Source organism: Schistocerca cancellata, chromosome 3, assembly GCF_023864275.1.
Source record: "Schistocerca cancellata isolate TAMUIC-IGC-003103 chromosome 3, iqSchCanc2.1, whole genome shotgun sequence".
Taxonomy (NCBI): Eukaryota; Metazoa; Arthropoda; class Insecta; order Orthoptera; family Acrididae; genus Schistocerca; species Schistocerca cancellata.
In genome coordinates, this window is record NC_064628.1 from 319824624 (window position 1) to 319847164 (window position 22541).

The window sequence follows — 22541 nt, forward strand, 5'->3', positions numbered from 1 at the left end:
TCTACTTCGACCATCATCAGTTATTTTGCTCCCCAAATAGCAAAACTCCTTTACTACTTTAAGTGTCTCATTTCCTAATCTAATTCCCTCGGCATCACCTGATTTAATCTGACTACATTCCATTATCCTCGTTTTGCTTTTGTTGATGATCATCTTATACCCTCCTTTCAAGACACAGTCCATTCCGTGTCCTTTGCTGTCTCTGACAGAATTACAATGTCATCGGTGAACCTCAAAGTTTTTATTTCTTCTCAATGGATTTTAAGACCTACTCCGAACTTTTATTTTGTTTCCTTTATTGCTTGCTCAATACACAGCTTGAATAACATCGGGGATAGGCTACAACCCTGTCTCACTCCCTTCCCAACCATTGCTTCACTTTCATGCCCCTCGACTCTCATAACTGCCATCTGGTTTCTGTACAAATTGTAAATAGTATTTCGCTCCCTGTATTTTATCCCCACTGCCTTCTGAATTTGAAAGAGAGCATTCCAATCAACATTGTCGAAAGCTTTCTCTAAGACTACAAATGCTAGAAACGTAGGTTTGCCTTTCCTTAATCTTTCTTCTAAGGTAAGTCGTAGGGTCAGTATTGCCTCACGCGTTCCAACATTTCTACAGAATCCAAACTGATCTTCCCCGAGGTCAACTTCTATCAGTTTTTCCATTCATCTGTAAAGAATTCGCGTTAGTATTTTGCAGCTGTGAGTTATTACACTGATAGTTCCGTAATTTTCACATCTGTCAACACCTGCTTTCTTTGGGATTGGAATTATTATATTCTTCTCTAAGTCTGAGGGAATTTCGCCTGTCTCATACATCTTGCTCACCAGATGGTAGAGTTTTGTCAGGACTGGCTCTCCCAAGGCTGTCAGTAGTTCTAATGGAAAGTTGTCTACTCCCAGTGCCTTGTTTCGACTTAGGTCTTTCAGTGCTCTGTCAAACACGCAGTATCATATCTCCCGTTTCATCTTCATCTACATCCTCTTCCATTTCCATAATATTGTCCTCAAGTACATCGCCCTTGTATAGACCCTCTATATACTCATTCCACCTTTCTGCTTTCCCTTCTTTGCTTAGAACTGGGTTTCCATCAAAGCTCTTGATATTCATGCAAGTGGTTCTCCTTTCTGCAAAAGTCTCTTTAATTTTCCTGTAGGCAGTATCTATCTTACCCCTAGTGAGATAAGCCTCTACATCCTTACATTTGTCCTGTAGCCATCCCTGCTTAGCCATTTTGCACTTGCTGTCAATCTCATTTTTGAGACGTTTGTATTCCTTTTTGACTGCTTCATTTACTGCATTTTTGTATTTTCTCCTTTCATCAATTAAATTCAATATTTCTTCTGTTACCCAAGGGTTCTACTAGCCCTAGTCTTTTTACCTACTTGATCCTATGCTGCCTTCACTATTTCATCCCTCAAAGCTACCCATTCTTCTTCTAGTGTATTTCTTTCCCCCATTCCTGTCAATTGTTCCCTTATGCTCTCCCTGAAACTCTGTACAACCTCTGGTTTAGTCAGTTTATCCAGGTCCCACCTGCTTAAATTCCCACCTTTTTGCAGTTTCTTCCGTTTTAATCTACAGTTCATAACCAATAGATTGTGGTCAGAGTCCACATCTGCCCCTGGAAATGTCTTACAATTTACAACCTGGTTCCTAAATCTCTGTCTTACCATTATATAATCTATCTGATACCTTTTAGTATCTCCACAGTTCTTCCATGTACACAACCTTCTTTCATGATTCTTAAACCAAGTGTTCTCTATGATTAAGTTATGTTCTGCGCAAAATTCTACCAGGCGGCTTCCTCTTTCATTTCTTAGCCCCAATCCATATTCACCTACTATGTTTCCTTCTCTCCCTTTTCCTACTGACGAATTCCAGTCACCCATGACTATTAAATTTTCATCTCCCTTCACTACCTGAATAATTTCTTTTATCTCATCAAACATTTCATCAATTTCTTTGTCATCTGCAGAGCTAGTTGGCATGTAAACTTGTACTAGTGTAGTAGGCATGGGCTTCGTGTCTATCTTGGCCACAATAATGTGTTCACTATGCTGTTTGTAGTAGCTTACCCGTACTCCAATTTTTTTATTCATTATTAAACCTACTCCTGCATTACCCCTATTTGATTTTGCGTTTATAACCCTGTATTCGGTTGACCAAAAGTCTTGTTCCTCCTGCCACCGAACTTCACTAATTCCCACTATATTTAACTTTAACCTATCCATTTCCCTTTTTAAATTTTCTAACCTACCTGCCCGATTAGGGGATCTGACATTCCACACTCCGATCCTATCATACATATCCCAAACAAAAAACTGTGCCCATTTCTTTGATAAAAGCACAGGTCACACCTGTCTACAAGAAGGGTAGCAGAAGTTATCCACAAAACTACTGTCCAATATCCTTGACATTGATTTGTTGTAGAATCTAGAACATATTCTGAGCTCAAACACAATGTGGTATCTTCGACAGAATGACCTCCTCAATGCCATCCAGTATGGTGTCCAGAAACATCGATCATGTGCTACCCAACTTGCACTTTTCTCACACGACATACTGAAAGCTTTAGACCACAGCAGTCTGGTATATGCACTATTTCTCAATTTCTGAAAAGCATGCGACTCAGAATCACACCAACACTTATTGCGTAAAGTACGATCCTATGGGGTATCACGTGAAATTTGTGACTGGCTCGAGGAGTTTTTGGTAGGGAGGATGCAGTATATTATCTTGGATGGAGAATCATCGTCAGATGAAGTAACTTCGGATGTGCCCCAGTGAAGTGTGTTGGGACCCTTGCTGTTTATGCTGTATATTAATGACCTTGCAGACAATATTAATGCTAACATCAGGCTTATTGCTGATGATGCAGTTATATATAATGAACTACTATCTGAAAGAAGCTGCAGAAATATTCAGTCAGATCTCAATAAGATTTCACAGTGGTGCAGAGATTGGCAACTTGCTTTAAATGTTCAGAAATGTAAAACTGTGCACTTCAAAAAACGAAAAACCATAGTACTCTATAACTACAATATCAATGAGTCACAGTTGGAACGTCTGTCTCGGCAGCTGAGTGGTCAGTGTGGCAGAATGCCATGTAAAGGAGCCTGGGTTTGATTTCCAACTGGGTCGGATGTTTTCTTTGCTCAGGGACTGGGTGTTGTATTGTCTTCATCATCATATCATTCCCATCAGCACACAAGTCGCCAAAGTGGCATCACCTAAAAAGACTCGCACCAGGCGACCAGTCCACCTGACAGGAGGCAATAGCCACACAACATTTCATAGTTGGAACTGGCCAGTTCATACAAATATTTGTGTGTAACATTTTGTAGGGATACAAAATGGAATGCTCACACAGGCTCAGTCATGGGTAAAGCAGGTGGTTGTCTTCAGTTTACTAGTAGAATACTGGGGAAGTGCAGTCAATCTATGAAGGAGAGTGCTTACAAATCACTCATGTGACCAGTTCTAGAACTTTACTCAATGTGTCTGGAACGCATACTAAATACGACTAATGGGAGATATTGAACTTATACAGAAAAGGGCAGCATGAATGGTGACAGGTTTGTTTAATCCATGGGAGTGTGTCACAGAGATACTGAAGGAACTGAAGTGGAAGACTTTTGAAGACAGACAAACCATTCAGAGAAAGTCAATTATCAATGTTTCAAGAATCAGCTTTAAATGATGTCTCAAAGAATATATACTACAATCCCCTACATACTGCTCACATAGTGATTGCAAGGATAAGATTACAATAATTACCACACACACACACACACACACACACACACACACACACACACAGTTGGAATTTTGTGAATAATGTATTTCGTGTGAGATGGCAGCAAAGTGCAGCATGTGAAATATAATAGACTTCTCTGGTGCTATTGCATGTTATGAGTTTGTGTGTGTCTAATATAATGTTACTTGGTTTTTATGTTCGATTTGTTTGACCTGGAAGTGCAAATATAGTTACTGGCACTAAATGTCTTTTACTCACTACTGCTTATCAGCTGTGTCGACTCCAATAGGTTATGGGCTCAGTGATGCATTTGGAATAAGTATATCCATAGTATAAGTAGTGAGAAAGTATTGGAAAAGTTCCTAGTAGTGCACTTGCGTGAAGTACGAGTTACCCTTAAAAGACAAATGCAACTCTTTTTTATTATTTTTCAGTATTATTCTTTACATTAAGAAAGATCAAAGTTACCATTAAAATGAACACAGTACAAATTCCGCAGATTGAAAGACTTATGGGTCACCAAAACTATGCAAAATGTAAATCTGCCCTAGAAGCGTATTTAAGTTTGGACAAGGGTGGTGATGGGACAATGAAATCCACGGATCAGAATTGTTCAAGTAAGGACAGGAAAGCTAAATCAAAGTTGATATTACTGATTGACTCAGTGAATTACGTTCGCGTTGAAAAAGCTTTGACAGCGAAAGAAGTCTGGGAGAAATTACGAAGTGCATTTGAGGATAGAGGTCATACAAGGAAAGTAGGATTATTAGGCGAGTTAATTACCACTCAGCTAGACAAATGCAAGAGTGTATACGAATACGTCAACAAAATAATAGCGACATCAAACCGACTGAGAAACATTGTGTTTGAGATCGTTGACAAATGGATAGGAACACTGCTGTTGGCAGGACTGCCTGAAAGGTAAGCACCTACGATTATGGAACTGGAATGCTCAGGTATACCGATCATGGGCAACAGTGTTAAAAGTCAAAATCATACAGGATGTAAAGAGTACTTCAAGCTGTCGTGTATTGGAGAAGGAAACTGCATCTGCTCTTTTTTTATTAAAAAAAAAAAAAGATAGACAGAGAGAGAGAGAGAGAGAGAGAGAGAGAGAGAGATAAAAAATAAAAAGGAAGAAATCAGTGATATGCTATAGATGTCAGAAGAAGGCGCATATTGCATCTCAGTACAGTGAAAAAGTAAACCCAAGGTCGGATACGCAGCAAAAGAGGTATGTTGCTCATAGCTCAGAGAGAGAGAGAGAGAGAGAGACCAATAATAAAGGTAAGGCACTCATGTTTTTATTCTTTTGGAGATGTGGGTAATTGCCAACGGGAATGGATTTTAGACTCAGGTGCATCTGTGCATATTGTTAAACACAAATCTCTTCTTTATGATGTTAAAGATAAGACTCCTATGAGAATATCTACTGTTGATGGCAGTAAGCTCCAATGTCATTTGGATGGGAAACTAGACCTACATGTAAGTGTGAATGGGAATTCAATATGGTTACAGCACATGATGTTCACTATGTAAAAAGTGTTGCGACTAACCTACTGTCTGTAGAAGAAATTGTCATGAAAGGAAATGCACTCACTTTTGATATGCATGGAGCAAGAGAAATCAAGAAAAATGGTGAAGTTATAACTACAGCAAGTAACAAAAAGGGTATTTTTAAGTTGGATACCACTGACAGTAAACATAGGAATGTTAAGTCATTGAGTACACTCAGTGGAAGGTTTTTTATGGCACCACAGACTTGGACACCTAAATAGAAAGAGTATGTCTTTAATAAGGAATACTGTAAAGGGAATACAGAATTATAGTATATCCAAGGACCCTTGTGAGATATGCTTAAAAGGAAAACAAGTGAGGCTACCTTTTAAGACTGGTAAAAGTAAATTTGCAGAGGTCTTACAGTTAATCCATACAGATGTATATGGCCCAACTGAGTGCAAATCCATAGGTGGGAGTTGTTATTTTCTTACATTTATTGATGATTATTCACAACATCATGTTTATTTTCTCAGTTCCAAAGACTAAGTTGAGTGACACTTTTGAGGAATATTGTAATATGGTCGAAAGGTGGCCGGGAAATAAGATTAAGATCATCAGGTCTGATAATGGGAGAGAATATGTTAACCAGAAACTGAAGACACTTTGGCAAAAATGGGAATCAGACATCAAACCACCGTAAGGTAGGCCTAAAGCCCATCTCAAAATGGGTTTGCTCAGAGGGCTAACAGGGCCATTGTTGAAAAACAAGGAGCATGAGAACTGATGCTGGATTATCAAAAGATTTTTGGGCAGAGGCAGTATCAATGGCTGTATATTTGAACAACAAATCACCTACAAAAGCATAAAGGGATAGAATCCCCCCTCCCAATGAGATATGGCTAGGAAGGAAACCTGACCTAAGCAATATAAGGGTTTTTGGGTGTTATGTGTGGCACACATTCCAAAACAGCTGAGAGGAAAATGGGACCCAAAAACTAAACAGTATATCTTTGTAGACTATTGTGAGAATTCAAAGGGCTACCGATTAATGGATCCATTGGATAAAAGTATAGTTACAAGCAGATATGTAGTATTCTTTGAAAATAGAAAGGACTCTGAAGAGGGCAAGACTACTAAGTTAACTGCACCTAGTCCTGAGAGTGGAACCTTATGTGAAGAATGGCAAAGTGAATAACTGGAAGGGGACAGTCAAAGGCAAATGGAGACTATTTATGATGACAATGAGTTGAGGACAAACAAAATGAAGAGAACAATGTACCAAAACCGAAAGAATATCCGGATTTTGAGATGTATGCAGCCCAGGCTTTTAATGATGAGCCAACAACAGCAGAAGAAGAAGAAATGAGCAGCCTGAACTTTCAAGAATGGAAATAAGCGATGGAGAGGGAATTGGAATCTTTATCTCAGAACGAAACCTTTGAATGGGTAAATACGCCAGCAGATAAGAAACCATTACAGGCAAGATGGGTATTCCTTTGAGGAGCCCTGAAAATTTATCACCGAGATATAAAGCACGACTTGTAATAAAAGGATATTCACGAAAACAAGGGGTAGATTACAAAGAAACAGGGGACTGATGACCATAGATGTTAAGTCCCATAGTGCTCAGAGCCATACAAAGAAACTTTTTTACCTGTAGTCAAGTATGTCTCATTGAGAGATCTTTTAGCCTTGGCAGCAAAATAAAATTTAACAATTCATCATACAGATGTAAAAACAGTATATTTAAATGGGAAATTGGAGGAGGAGATATATGTCATTCCACCAAGAGAAGTCATGAAAAACAGATGGAAAGGGAAAAGATTTGGCATTTGCAAAAAAGTATTTGTGGACTTAAACAGAGTGGACATTGCTGGAATTGATGTCTACATAATTTCTAATAAATATATCTAAAAAGAAAGATGATGAAACTTAACAAACAAAAGCGCTGGCAGGTCGATAGACACACAAACAAACACAAACATACACACAAAATTCTAGCTTTCGCGACCAATGGTTGCCTCGTCAGGAAAGAGGGAAGGAGAGGGAAAGACAAAAGGATTTGGGTTTTAAGGGAGAGGGTAAGGAGTCGTTCCAATCCCGGGAGCGGAAAGACTTACCTTAGGGGGAAAAAAGGACAGGTATACACTCGCGCGCACACACACACACACATATCCATCCTCATATACGGGTGTCTGTGTATATGAGGATGGATATGTGTGTGTGTGTGTGTGTGTGTGTGCGCGAGTGTATACCTGTCCTTTTTTCCCCCTAAGGTAAGTCTTTCCGCTCCCGGGATTGGAATGACTCCTTACCCTCTCCCTTAAAACCCAAATCCTTTTGTCTTTCCCTCTCCTTCCCTCTTTCCTGACGAGGCAACCATTGGTCGCGAAAGCTAGAATTTTGTGTGTATGTTTGTGTGTCTATCGACCTGCCAGCGCTTTTGTTTGGTAAGTTGCATCATCTTTCTTTTTAGATATATTTTTCCCACGTGGAATGTTTCCCTCTATTATATTCATATCATTAATTTCTAATAAATATGAATATGAAGCACTCTAAGGCAGATCCCAGCATATACTATAAAAGGGGAGGAGAATGGATAATAATAATGGCAATATGGGTGGACAACTTCCTTATCCTGACTGAAAATGAAAGCCAAATGAAAATTTTTAAGAAACAACTGTAAACAAAGTTTGAGGTGCATGATTTGGGGGAGGTTAAACATTATTTAGGTATCACTAAGGATGAAGAGAGATAAGAACTCAGCATAAATCAATCGTCAGACACAGAAAAAACCTTAAAGAAATTTGGCATGAGTGATTGTAAACCCGTAAGTACTCCAATGGAAGTAGGAGTGAAGTTAAATATAAATGAGACAGATGCGGAATGTGATAAGAATGTTCCATATTTAGGAGCATTAGGAAGTCTGTTATATTTGTATCAAACATCATGACCTGACATTGCTTTTGCCACCAACGGAGTGAGAAGATACTGCAGACCCCCAAAGGAAAAGCACTGGAAATCTGTGAAAAGGCCACAATTTAAGACATAGAGAAGGTAATGAAAAACTAGAAGGCAACAGGGATGCGAACTGGGGGACTGAATTGGGAGATAGGCACTCCACTACTGGCTGCTGTTTTAAATTAATGGGGGGCCACATTTCGTGGTCTTGTCAAAAACAAAAAACTGTTGCATTGAGTACCATAGAGGCTGAGTATATGGCGCTATTTTACACCACACAGGAAACATTGTGGCTAAGAACATTAATATGTGAAAGAAAACCCAATTTAATTGTGGAACCTGTAATGCTCTTCTGGGACAATAAAGGAGCCATTAACCTAGCTAAAAATGATTTCACTAGTACTAGGACAAAATATATTGATATAAGGCACCATTTTATTCCAGAGCACACAGAATGACAGAACACTGCCATGGCTACCTGAGCACAGAAGACATGTGTTGCGTGACCTGACAAAACACTTGAGCAAAGAGAAGTTAGAAAAGATTGTGGGGCTATTTGGTTTATCTTGTGAAGGCAAAGGGGGTGCTGGGATTGTGTGAACAATATATTTTGTATGAGATGGCAGCAAAGTGCATCATGTGAAATATAATAAACCTGTCTGGTGCTATTGTACACACTGAGTTTGTGTGTGTAATATAATGTTTCTTGGTTGTTGTGTTCAATGTATTTTACCTGGAAGTGTAAATATAGTTACTGGCACTCTGTATCAACACACACACACACACACACACACACACACACACACACACACACACACACACACACAGAGAGAGAGAGAGAGAGAGAGAGAGAGAGAGAGAGAGAGAGAGAGAGAGAGAAAATAAGGAGAAGACTTTAGTTGTAGATAGATGAAGATTCAGTTACATGACTTAATTAGTTACCTGACCTAAGCACTAATTTGTTACTAGTGTCATTTCCTAATCTACGTCCCTTGGCACCATGTTATTTAATTATACTTTATCGTACATATCGGGCTAAACTGTGTTAGAGTTACACGATTATAGCAAAAACTTCAAAATAGTTTAAGTCTTCTTCCTGAACTCTAATTTCTTCTCCAAATTTCTTCTTGGTTTCTTTCACTGCTTGCTCAATGAATATATTGAATGTTTGCAACCATATATCATTCACTTGTGAACTACTGCTTCCCTTTCATGTCCTTCGTATCTTACAAATGCAGCTCTTTAATAATTGATGATGGGTGTAAAGTTAAAATTGGTAATGCGTAATACAATAAAATGTGAGACTGAATTCTACTATTTGCTTATTACTTCTTTCCACAATCTTGTATAGCACTTACGAATGTAAAATCAGAGAAATGTGGCTTATACTGAGGTATGACAATTATTTTTCTAACAAACTATCATCAAATGAATGAGAAGAGTGGGGTGGAAATGCTATACTACTACACTATGTAGCTTTCAAGCCACGCACAAGTGGGTTATGAAATCAAAATGTAGATGGGGAAATGATGTACTGATTCCACCAAGAACTAAAAACTCAGGAATGTGAAACAAAACGTTACAATACAGTTGGATAATCACTAATTGACTAACATTAAGAACCGTATTACAAAGATGATCATCGACTCCAATATCTTACTCAGGTTTGCTGCTTTCATTCAAATTGAAAGGGTGAACTGAACACACTGCAAGGAAGCAGAATAAGGCGAGGGGAAAAGGGGCAAAAAATCGCGGGTCATTTCACGTAGCAGCGTGCCATGCAGAACAGTTTGCAAAGCAATTAGAGCTCTGCTTCAATGCTTCATGGAGTATCAAAATTATTTCGTCCAGACGTTTACCAGCTAGAGATAATATCTGGATTTAAACGGCCACCACACCAGTCTGTACACGTGACAACGCAAGGCAACATGCCCGTTAAGTATTTACAAATAATTGGCTTACAATATACATTATTTTAGGAAAATTCATCTAAAAACAACTGGGATCTAAATTTACCTGGTGCTTTTTGTGGCCAATCGTACATTTCATCCAGGTAGTCTCCATTATCATCTTCGGCTTCATATCCATCACTTCCACTTCCATCATTAATTTCGAGGTTTTGCAGACCTGTCACAAGCTGTGATTTGACCAGTGGTTTGCCTCTAGGTGTCGGATACCTTTAAAATAATAACAATAATAAAGAAACACAAATATGTAAAACTTTCAAAGTACTGTTTATGCTGTTTTCGTGGTGCTTACCCAACATCGTCCTCTGCGTCGCTAAATTGCCCATCGACGGAATCTATATTCCAAGTCTCCTTAATTTCTCTATCAACCAAATCCATTTTCTATTCATTAGCAGACTACTGTTATACATATGCAATACTCACGACACCTAAACAGACCGACTTTTGTTATGACCCAATCATACGAATGCATTGTCGCCAATATTAGTAAAATCAGAGGCGATTGCAGGGTGTTGAAGCTGTAATGTTTACGAATATTGTAAACAGTCAGTGCAGTTTCATATTACTATCTGTAAAATAATACACTATACTGAAGAAAACCAGTTCAGTAGTCAGTATCGTTTAAAAGTTTCAAGTTTCAAAAGTTGGAAACATGTCACCCATGTCCCGATACACTTTTGTTCACTGTATGTTGCATGTCGCATGATTGAAAACTGAGTTTCAAATGTGTAGTTTTGTGTTGTGAAAGACTTCAATGCTATGACAACAAATACTAAACGTACGGTTTATGTTGGTAAGTGTGATACCTGTTGTTTACATTGCCGATACTTGTAAGATGACTCTATATTTGGATTACAAGTAATATACTGAAGTGATATAATATAGACATATACCGCGATGACATATTATTGAAGTCAATTGTAAATGAAAGAAAATGCTATCCCTTTCTCCTCTTCGTTCGGTAATTATATGGTAAACTGATATGTAGCGTAACCCATGGCTTTTGATCATCGCCGCTTCTGCTAAAACGCATTCGTTTTCACACTTAAAAAAAAAAAAAGAAAAAAACTGGGAAACAACATGTTCTCCGAATAAAGACAGGTAGTAACATTGTAGCAATGTCTGTTGTTGTTGTTGTTGTTTGGTCTTCAGTCCTGAGACTGGTTTGATGCAGCTCTCCATGCTACTCTATCCTGTGCAAGCTTCTTCATCTCCCAGTACCTACTGCAACCTACATCCTTCTGAATCTGCTTAGTGTATTCATCTCTTGGTCTCCCCCTACGATTTTTACCCTCCACGCTGCCCTCCAATACTAAATTGGTGATCCCTTGATGCTTCAGAACATGTCCTACTAACCGATCCCTTCTTCTGGTCAAGTTGTGCCACAAACTTCTCTTCTCCCCAATCCTATTCAATACTTCCTCATTAGTTATGTGATCTACCCATCTAATCTTCAGCATTCTTCTGTAGCACCACATTTCGACAGTTCTATTCTCTTCTTGTCCAAACTATTTACCGTCCATGTTTCACTTCCATACATGGCTACACTCCATACAAATACTTTCAGAAATGACTTCCTGACACTTAAATCTATACTCGATGTTAACAAATTTCTCTTCTTCAGAAACGCTTTCCTTGCCATTGCCAGTCTACATTTTATATCCTCTCTACTTCGACCATCATCAGTTATTTTGCTCCCCAAATAGCAAAACTCCTTTACTATTTTAAGTGTCTCATTTCCTAATCTAATACCCTCAGCATCACCCGACTGAGATTGACAGCAAGTGAAAAATTGCTAAGCAGGCAAGGCTAGAGGACAAATGTATGCATGTAGAGGCTTATCTCACTAGGGGTAAGGTAGATACTTCCTACAAAAAAATTAAAGAGACCGTTGGAAAAAAAATAGAACCACTTGCGTGAATATCAAGAGCTCAGATGGAAAGCCAGTTCTAAGCAAAGAAGGGAAAGCAGAAAGGTGGAAGGAGTAAATAGAGGGTCTATACAAGGGCAACGTACTTCAGGGCAATATTATGGAAATGGAAGAGGATGTAGATGAAGATGAAATGGGAGATATGATACTGCATGAAGAGTTTGACAGAGCACTGAAAGACCCAAGTCGAAACAAGGCACTGGGAGTAGACAACTTTCCATTAGAACTACTGACAGCCTTGGGAGAGCCAGTCCTGATATAACTCTACCATCTGGTGAGCAAAATGTATGAGACAGGCGAAATACCCTCAGACTTCAAGAAGAATGTAATAATTCCAATCCCAAAGAAAGCAGGTGCTGATAGATGTGAAAATTACCGAACCATCAGTTTAATAATGTGAATTCTTTACAGACGAATGGAAAAAGTGGTAGAAGCCGACCTCAGGGAAGATCAGTTTGGATTTCATAGAAATATTGGAACACGTGAGGCAATACTGACCCTACAACTTATTTTAGAAGCTAGATTATGAAAAGGCAAACCTACATTTCTAGCATTTGTAGAGTAGACTTAGAGAAAGCTTTTGACAGTGTTGAGTGGAATACTCTCTTTCAAATTCTGAAGGTGGCAGGGGTAAAATACAGGGAGCAAAAGGCTATTTACAATTTGTACAGAAACCAGATGGCAGTTATAAGAGTCGAGGGACATGAAAGGGAAGCAGTGGTTGGGAAGGGAGTGAGACAGGGTTGTGGCCTCTCCCCAATGTTATTCAATCTGTATATTGAGCAAACAGTAAAGGAAAAAAAAAATCGGAGTAGGTATTAAAATCCATGGAGAAGATATAAAAACTTTGAGGATCGCAGATGACATTGTAATTCTGTGAGAGAGAGCAAAGGACTTGGAAGAGCAGTTGAACAGAATAGACAGTGTCTTGAAAGTAGGGCACAAGATGAACATCAACAAAAGTAAAATGAGGGTAATGGAATGTAGTCGAATTAAATCGGGTGATGCTGAGGGAATTAGATTAGGAAATGAGACACTTAAAGTAGTACAGAAGTTTAGCTATTTGGGGAGCAAAATAACTGATGAGGGTCGAAGTAGAGAGGATATCATATGTAGACTGGCAATGGCAAGGAAAACGTTTCTGAAGAAGAGAAATTTGTTAACATAGAGTATAGATTTAAGTGTCAGGAAGTCGTTTCTGAAAGTATTTGTATGGAGTGTAGCCATGTATGGAAGTGAAACGTGGACGATATATAGTTTAGACAAGAAGAGAATAGAACTGTCGAAATGTGGTGCTACAGAAGAATGCTGAAGATTAGATGGGTCGATCACATAACTAATGAGGAGGTATTGAATAGAATTCGGGAGAAGAGGATTTTGTGGCACAACTTGACTAGAAGAAGGGATCGGTTGGTAGGACATGTTCTGAGGCACCAAGGGATCACCAATTTAGTATTGGAGGGCAGTGTGGAGGGTAAAAATCATAGAGGGAGGCCAAGAGATGAATACATTAAGCAGATTCAGAAGGTTGTAGGATGTAGTACGTACTGGGAGATGAAGCAGCTTGCACAGGATAGAATAGCATGGAGAGCTGCATCAAACCAGTCTCAGGACTGAAGACTACAACAACAACAAATCAAATCTAATACACAACACAGCAGATTTGCAAAGCAGAAACACTAAAGACTGAGTTCCATTTTTTGTTAAATAGTTACACGATTTTGTAAAGGCAGATTGAGAAAAATTGTATTATCTCCCTGATTATGACTGTGATTGTGCTTCTGAAGTCACAAAAATAGGTCACACAGGAATCCAGCAGGTGTCTTACGCAGTTGGCCAATGGAAGAAAGGAGCAGAACCATGTGGGTGCATAAAGTTGATGAGGACATCTTGTTCATGTGAAATATGCTATTAACTTCATTTGAAAGGCATGGACAGCAATGGTATCACAATGGAGACAGCCTGTAATCAAACAAATGCTAATACTCTGACTTTCCTTTCGACCAAAATAGGTAACAAATGGATGTAACGTGACCTTCGCCCAATGAAATCCTTGCACAGCATCTTCAACAACAAATGAATAATTCTCAGCAAAATACGTCAATATAATTAATTATTTTCTGCAAGATTTCTTTTTAGCTGCTTACTTTACACCTTAGTGTTTTGTCACAAAGTGATGGCTTCTTAAACCGGTAATTTTCAAAATCAGTGTACCCATGACATCTTCAACAGTTCTCTGACATGTCTCCAATGCATGTCTGTCCGTATGGATCTGTTGTTAGTGTTAAATTGTTTCTTCAGGCTCATAGTCTTCAAAAGTGTCTCCAAGAAAAGCTTCTAGTTGTGTATTTCCTGGACATTCCTCACAACGTTGCATTACACAGTCTTTTGATTTCAAACTGAATACAGTTTTTTTCAAAACCTTGTAGTCATCTTGAATGGATGGTTCTGAAGCCAACATTACTTTGACATTTTGATGAACTGCACATACACATATTGAATGTGTACCAGAAGCACCAACTGTAGTACACCATTTCAGCCTGAACTCACAAAATTTTGAGAAGCTCAGTTGATTTCCATATGGCTTACAATAAGCAATGAACATTTCTTTCAGGTTTCAAAGGAGCATACATTTCTCCTTCTGAATCTTTTTCCCATTTATTTTTACTGCATCACAAACTTTTAGCCTGAACATAAACAAGAAAAATCTCCAAAAAAAAAGTGAAGACATTTTGTTTTACTTCATCGTTGAGCTTTTACCCTTTTCAGTTTGCACTTGTTGCCAAAATCCCATCTTGTATCTTTAGTTCCCTAGACTTCTTCTCCATTTTAGTCAAAACAGCAAATTCTTTAGAGCCAGTTTTTCATTAGTCCAGCTATTTGGGGCTAGGATCAACATTTGAACTTTACTGCAATTTCTTGAAGCCTTAAGTTTTAAGCTCTTCATTTAAGATATCTACATCTTTAAATTTTTGGCACAATTCCATTTGTATTTGAGCAATAGCTACTTGGCCTACACCAGCAGCTGTGGTAATTACCTTAGTAATGCTACTTTGGGCTTTCAGAACTTTGTGCTTTATGTATCTCATTGAATCCCTTTTGCTGGCCTGTTGAACCTTTAATAGTGACTCTCCAAGTGATAGTACTGAAGTATTAGCAGTAAAGCAAGCATCAACAATGTCCATATCTTCAGTGAATGATAATTCTTGCTTATGCTGGTGGGATGATTCATTTTGGGCCACTTCATGTCTACATTTGGTACAAATTTTCTGACCATGTTTAAAAACATTAGTCAGTAACATCAACCTATCAGACATTGCAGCGGTCACTGCTCTTAGAGCCTTCTTGGTTAATGTTTTTCTGTACCAAATGGGTTGCAGTAAGTCTTTTGCAGGGACTGAAATTTTGTCATCAACAACGCATTATGGTATTATGGACAAATTTGGATATCTTCAGTAAAATCAAGCGCAAACCTATGTCGTAGAAGCTCCTTGTCCATTGGAGACATTTCCTTAACTAATTGTAGTTGACTTTTGTCATCAGTGAATGGTAATAACTTATGACAATCAGCTCTATCTGATCCATTAAAGTAGCTGGGTGAAGGGGTCTCTTGGTTAATTTTATACAATAGTTTATTAACCTATAACTAGCAACTTTGAAAGCTTATGAATATCCAGGTTTGAAACATGGAAGATTCAGTCTTGTTTGTATATAAAATATACAAATTAGGCCATCAAGCCATATTGTTTTAGTGCTTACCTTCTACTGCAACAATGATTGTTGATTATTCAAACACTCAGTACTCAACACTAAGTCTGTATAAAGTCAACACCAAAGAGTACACCTCACAGAAGACTGATACATTGAAAACTGCCAATAATGAAAGCAACAATTGAAAGTGGTATTTCAGCAATATATCACTGCTGCGAGGATAGAGGCTTAAAAAACTATTGCTGCTTTATAATGTCGATGGAAACAGTGACAGTGCATATATGCATCACCATGCATTGTAGGGTTAAAACATTCTAAACAACATAACTTTCCATTATGATCATCTAGATTTTATGATCTTAAGAGCATTTTCTGAGGTTTTTTTTTATTATATTTATATTCTATATTGTAAAATAATGTAAAAACACTTACTAACACAGTCACATTCCCCAAACTGCAGGCAAATATTACACCATTAAATGACACTACAATTACACATTTTTTTATTTACAACTTCAAATTTTATTAATTTTCTGTATTTACCAATAATCAATTTTCCCTACTTTTGAATAGGTATTCTTACTCATCAATATGCAAGGTCCAGAAATTAAACAATATATCTTTGAGTAGAATATTCCAGAGGTAAAATAGTCCCCCATTTGGATCTCCAGGCGGGGACTACTCAGAAGGACGTCATTATCAGGAGAAAGAAAACTGGCATTCTATGGGTTGCGTGGAATGCTGGATCCCTTAATCGGGTAGGTAGGTTAGAAAATTTAAAAAGTGAAATGGATAGGTTACAGTGTGATATGGTGGGAATTAGTGAAGTTAAGTGGCAGGAGAAACAAGACTTCTGGCCAGGAGAATACAAGGTTATAAATACAAAATCAAGTAAGGGAAGTGCAGGAGTAGGTTTAGTAATTAATAAAAAAAATAGGTGTGTGGGTAAGCTACTACTAACAGCATAGTGAATGCATTATTGTAGCCAAGATAGACGCGAAGCCCACGCCTACTACAGTTGTACAAGTTTATATGCCAACTAGCTCTGCAGATGACAAAGAAATAGAGGAAATGTATGATAAGATAAAAGAAATTATTCAGATAGTGAAGGGAGACGAAAATTTAATAGTCATGGGTGACTGGAATTCGATAGTAGGAAAAAGAAGAGAAGGAAAAGTTGCAGGCGAATATGGAATGGGGGTAAGGAATGAAAGAGGAAGCTGCCTGGTAGAATTTTGCAAAGAGCATAACTTAGTCATAGCTAATACTTGGTTTAAAAATCATGAAAAAAGTTTGTATATGTTGCAGAGGCTTGGACACACCGACATGTTTCAGATAGGTTATATATTGGTAAGACAGAGATTTAGGAACCAGGTTTTAAATTGTAAGACATCTCCAGGGGCAGATGTGGACTCTGACCACAATGTATTGGTTATGAACTATAGATTAAAACTGAAGAAATTGCAAAAAGGCAGGAATTTAAAAAGATGGGATCTGGATAAACTGAAAGAACCAGAGGCTGTAGACAGTCTCAGAGAGAACATTAGGGAACAATTTACAAGAATGGGGGAAAGAAATACAGTAGAAGAAGAATGGGTAACTTTGAGAGATGAAATAGTAAAGGCATCAAGGATCAAGTACGAAAAAGATGAGGGCTAGTAGAAATCCTTAGGTAACAGAAGAGATATTGAACTTAACTGATGAAAGGAGAAAATATAAAAATGAAGTAAGCAAAAAGGAATACAAATGTCTCAAAAATGAGATTGACAGCAAGTGAAAAATGGCTAAGCAGGTACGGCTAGAGGACTAATCTAATGATGTAGAAGCATATATCACTAGGGGTAAGATAGGTACTGCCTACAGGAATATTAAAGAGACCTTTGGAGAAAAGATAACCACTAGCATAAATATCAAGAGCTCAGATGGAAAACCGGTTCTAAGCAAAGAAGGGAAAGCAGAAAGATGGAAGGAGTATATAGATGGTCTATACAAGGACCATGTACTTTAGGGTGATATTATGGAAATGGAAGAGAATGTAGATGAAGATGAAACGTGAGATTGATACAGCATGAAGAGTTTGACAGAGCACTGAAAGACCTAAGTCAAAACAAGGCCCCAGGAGTAGACAACATTCCATTAGAACTACTGTTAGCCTGAGAGTGCCAGCCCTGATAAAACTCTACCATCTGGTGAGCAAGATGTATGAGACAGGCGAAATACCATCAGACTTCAAGAAGAATATAATAATTCCAATCCCAAAGAAAGCAGTGGTTGACAGATGTGAGAATTACCGAACCATCAGTTTAATAAGTCACAGCTGCAAAATACTAACGCGAATTCTTTACAGACGAATGGAAAAAGTGGTAGAAGCCGACCTCGGGGAAGATCAGTTTGGATTTAGTAGAAATATTGGAACACGTGAGGCAATACTGACCCTACAACTTATCTTAGAAGATAGATTAAGGAAAGGCAATCCTACATTTCCAGCATTTGTAGACTTAGAGAAGGCTTTTTGACAATGTTGAGTGGAATACTCTCTTTTAAATCCTGAAGGTGGCAAGCAAAGGACCTGGATGACCAGTTGAACAGAATGGACAGTGTCTTGAAAGGTGGACATGAGATGAACATAAAAATAAGGATAATGGAATAAAGTTGAATTAAATGAGGTGGAAAGCGTTTCTGAAGAAGATAAATTTGTTAACATTGAGTATAGATTTAAGTGTCAGAAAGTCATTTCTGTGAAAGTATTTGTATGTAGTGTAGCCATGTATGGAAGTGAAACATGAACGGTAACTAGTTTAGACAAGAAGAGAATAGAAGATGTCGAAATGTGGTGCTACAGAAGAATGCTGAAGATTAGATGGGTAGATCACGTAACTAATGAGGATGTACTGAATAGAATTGGGGAGAAGAGGAATTTGTGGCACAATTTGACTAGGAAGAGGTATCGGTTGGTAGGACATGTTCTGAGGCATCAAGGAATCACCAATTTAGTATTGGAGGGCAGCATGGAGGGTAAAAACTGTAAAGGGAGAGCAAGAAATGAATACACTAAGCAGATTCAGAAGTCCCCCCCCCCCCCTCCCCCCAGGGGACTCACCGCCCTTAGGCGGCTTCGTGCTTGGCTACCATGGGGCCCCAGCCTTTGCAGCACTCTTTCCCTTCCTTGCTGCATGTCTATCCTCTTTCTATTCTTTTTACCCTCCCTTGGGAAACATGTCTGGGGTATTATAGGGAATGTTCTGCATTGTGTCGCTAACGTGCGAACAGTCTCACCTTTAAAACTTTAATCCATTCTGGCTTTGGAACACTGCTACTGTCTTGTTAAAGGTTTCAGGAATTACTGCAACCAATCGCTGTTTTTTCTTGAATTTTTATTTGTTCATGACCAGTTTCGAATCACCTGGCGATTCATCATCAGATGAACCAAAGAGTGTTCGATATGTTTATATTTTATAAAGTATGTGGGAGTCACCATCAGTGGAAAAGTGCTTGTTTCACCTGATATTTAACAATACTGGAAAGCATAAAGTGCTTGCAACAAGAATAAAAACAATGCACGACCCCCCACAGTACTCCAAACTAAATTGTATCATCTGATGATAAATCGCCAGGCGATTCGAAACCAGTTGTGAATAAATAAAAATTGAAGAAAAAACGGCGATTGATTGCAGTAATTCCTGAAACCTTTAATCTCACCTTTGTTTTTGGCTCCCTTTTCCTTTCTTTGTTTCCCTTCTTCTTTCGTACCTCGGCTTTGGTGTTTGAGGATCCTCTTCTTCTTCTTCTTCTTCTTCTTCCTCCTCCCTGTGCACTACTGAAGGCCGCCACATGCGTCTGACGTGTATCAGGTGACTGGGTAACGTGTATTTCCCAGCCCCGAGTCGACAGGTAGGGTTCGCACGTACCCCCTGGTACAGGTCAGGCTCATGTTGGGGTGACTGCCTGAGCTGTAACCTTCTCAGATTGCTGATTGGTCCCTCCGTCAGATGTTCAGTAGGTGTGACCTGAGGTGTGAACGGTCACCTGAGGCGGGTGCGCCCCCTTGTGAAGGGGGCCCCTAGTTGGAAGGAGCGTGCCATCGGAAACGCTGGCAATCATGGGGGATTTCCTCACAATGGGTCAGTCATCTTCCCCATTGACGTATACTAAAGGTAAATGTAATGAGGCTACTGATTTGAACACCCTTCCTGCTGCACCGTGGTTCCTTGTGGTCTCACGTACTGAAGCTGGTCAGTCCTTTGCCACAGTCAATCCGTTTATTATCCAGAAATTTGTTGATGCAGTTGATGGCCCTGTGAAATCCTGCTCTCGTTTACGGAATGACACTTTGCTTTTGGAGACAGCTTCTGATTCTCAAACACAACAACTGCTTGCTGCTTCGCTTATACATGGCTACTCTGTTCGTGTCGAGGCACATAGAACTTTGAATCTTCCCACGGTGTAATTTACACCAGGCTGCTTGACAGTCTAACTGAGGATGAAAAACAGTCTTACCTCTCTGATCAGGGTGTCATTGCTGTCCATCGTGTAATGAAAAACATCGATTCCTCCTTGGTGCCTCACCTTTGATAGGATGGTGCTGCTGTCCAAGATCGGAGCAGGCTATGAAATTATCACAGTCCAGCCTTATGTTACGAATCCGATGCGGTGCTACCAGTATCATCATTTCAACCACACTCGAACATCTTGTCAACACCCAGCCAAATGCGTAACCTGTGGCAGGAGTGCACACGAGGGTGAATGTCCACCTATTTCTCCCGCTGTATCAACTGTAATGGCGGCCATGCCGCTGCCTCTCGAGATTGTCCCATGTATCTAGATGAATGGGCTGTTCAAGAGATTTGGGTAAAGGAAAACATGCCGTACCCAGTAGCTTGCAAGTTAGTGGCTAGTCTTAAACCCTGTGTTTTCCCGTCTAGCACATATAGATAGTTCTGTTCTTTTTACCCCTCGCTCCATGGAGGACATGGCCACACAGACATGTGACCTCAAATTCGGCTCAAGTCGTGAAATCACCCAGCGTCTAAGGCAGCATTGCCGTTCCCCCACCCCGCTGCGCAGCAAACCGTCAGTCTCTCGCCTCAAGGGGCGAAGCCACCCACTACACAACCTGCAAGCAGGAAAGGACAGAAGGAGTACTCCCATGAAGACTTCCTCTGTCCCTCCAGCCAAACAATACCCAAGTCTTCCTCTAACCAGAAGGACTCGAAGAAGTCCGCTAAAGACAAGCGATCTTCTTCGCCAACTCGAATATCTGCTCGACAGTGGCACCACGTGGTCCTTAAGGCTGGCTGACCCCTGTCTTGCCAGTGCACACCACCAACCAGTTTTCAGTGTTTGGCTCCACAGTCCGACCGAACAAGCACACCTTTGCTTCTGTGGACCCCAAGGAGCAGGATCCTGCTGCTTCTGTGCCCTGTAGTAGCGCCTCTACATCGTGTGTCACTCGGCGGCCGCTGACTTGACACCCCTACATCTTTTCCTCCTCACGACTGTCATCCAATGGAATCTTCGTGGCCTTTGGTCCCACAAAGAGGATTTATGGCTGCTTTTAGTATCACAGCAACCCCTTGTACTCTGCCTTCAGGAAACGAAATTGCACCCTCATGACCACATTGAGCTTTCACATTACTTACCGATTCGTTTTGACCTTCCCTCTGAGGTTGACAATCCATTTCATGGGCCGTCATGCTGCTCATACGGGATGACATTCACAGTCAACCCGTCTTCAAGCTATAGCAGTTTGCCTTTCCTCCCCTGTTTGACTTTTTGCCTCTGTGCCATTTATGTCACTCCATCATTCGCTGTCACCAGGGCAGACTTCCTTCAGCTTATTGGGCAGCTACCCGCCCCCCCCCCCCTCCCACCTTCCCCCCACCTCCCCTGTTTTTGCTACTCGGTGACTTTAATGTGCATCATCCCCTTTGGAGTTCTCCCAGGACCTGTCAGGGAGGTAACCTCTTGGCTGACCTTCTTAACCAATTTAACCTCTTCTGCCTTAACAGTGGAGCACCCACTTTCCTTCAGACTCCTTCCGTTCTTTCTGACACCTATTCGAGTGACCATTTCCCATGTGCTCTCCATCTGCTGACTCCTACCCCATCTGCATGCACGCTCAAATGGCAGCTTACTAAGGCTGACTAGTAGCTTTACTCCTACCTGGCAACTTTCGAAGAACAAGATTTCCCCAGTTGTGATGACCAGGTGGACTATCTCATCAACATTATCCTTAGTGCTGCAGAATGTTCCATTCCTTGCACGTCCTCTTTACCATGTCATGTCCCAGTCCCTTGGTTGACTGAGGCATGCTGCGACACAATTTGTGCATGGAAACGTGCTCTCCGCGTTTTTAACTGCCACCCTACACTGGCAAACTGCATTCGTTATAAACAGATGCGTGCAAAGTGTTGTTGAGTTCTTTGGGATAGCAAAAGAGCTAGCTGGATTTCATTCACTAGTTCTTTTAACAGTTCCACACCTTCCTCTGTCATGTGGGCCAACCTCCGATGGCTCTCTGGAACCAAGATCCATTCCCCAATTTCCGGCCTTACAGTAGCTGACGATGTCATCGTGGATCCCATTGCTATCCCCAACACCTTAGGCCACCATTTTGTGGAAGTTTCGAGCTCTTCCCGCTGTCACCCTGCTTTCGTCCATTGGAAACAAGTGGAGGAGGCTCAGGTGATACCCTTCTCTTCTCAGAATC

At 39.9% G+C, this 22541-nt stretch overlaps 2 protein-coding genes across 3 annotated transcripts in view; one reads left to right on the forward strand and one right to left on the reverse strand.

Moving 5' to 3' along the window:
• LOC126175013 (serine/threonine-protein kinase RIO1) overlaps window positions 1-10807 on the reverse strand; it is a 121153-nt gene extending 110346 nt beyond the window's left edge. Inside the window, exons 1-2 of the mRNA XM_049921500.1 lie at window positions 10484-10807; window positions 10241-10401 (exon numbers count right to left, since the gene is read on the reverse strand). Of these exons, the coding sequence (XP_049777457.1) occupies window positions 10241-10401; window positions 10484-10569 (247 nt within the window). The 5' untranslated portion in view covers window positions 10570-10807. The remainder of the gene's footprint in view (window positions 1-10240; window positions 10402-10483) is intronic.
• A 48-nt stretch (window positions 10808-10855) lies between these two features.
• Window positions 10856-22541, forward strand: part of LOC126175014 (peptidyl-prolyl cis-trans isomerase E) — a 77969-nt gene continuing 66283 nt past the window's right edge. For both annotated transcript variants that reach the window (XR_007535511.1, XM_049921501.1), the window contains exon 1: window positions 10856-10984. Coding sequence is in view for 1 of the 2 variants with exons in the window: in XM_049921501.1 (XP_049777458.1) it covers window positions 10951-10984 (34 nt within the window). In the remaining variant the exon portion in view is untranslated. The remainder of the gene's footprint in view (window positions 10985-22541) is intronic.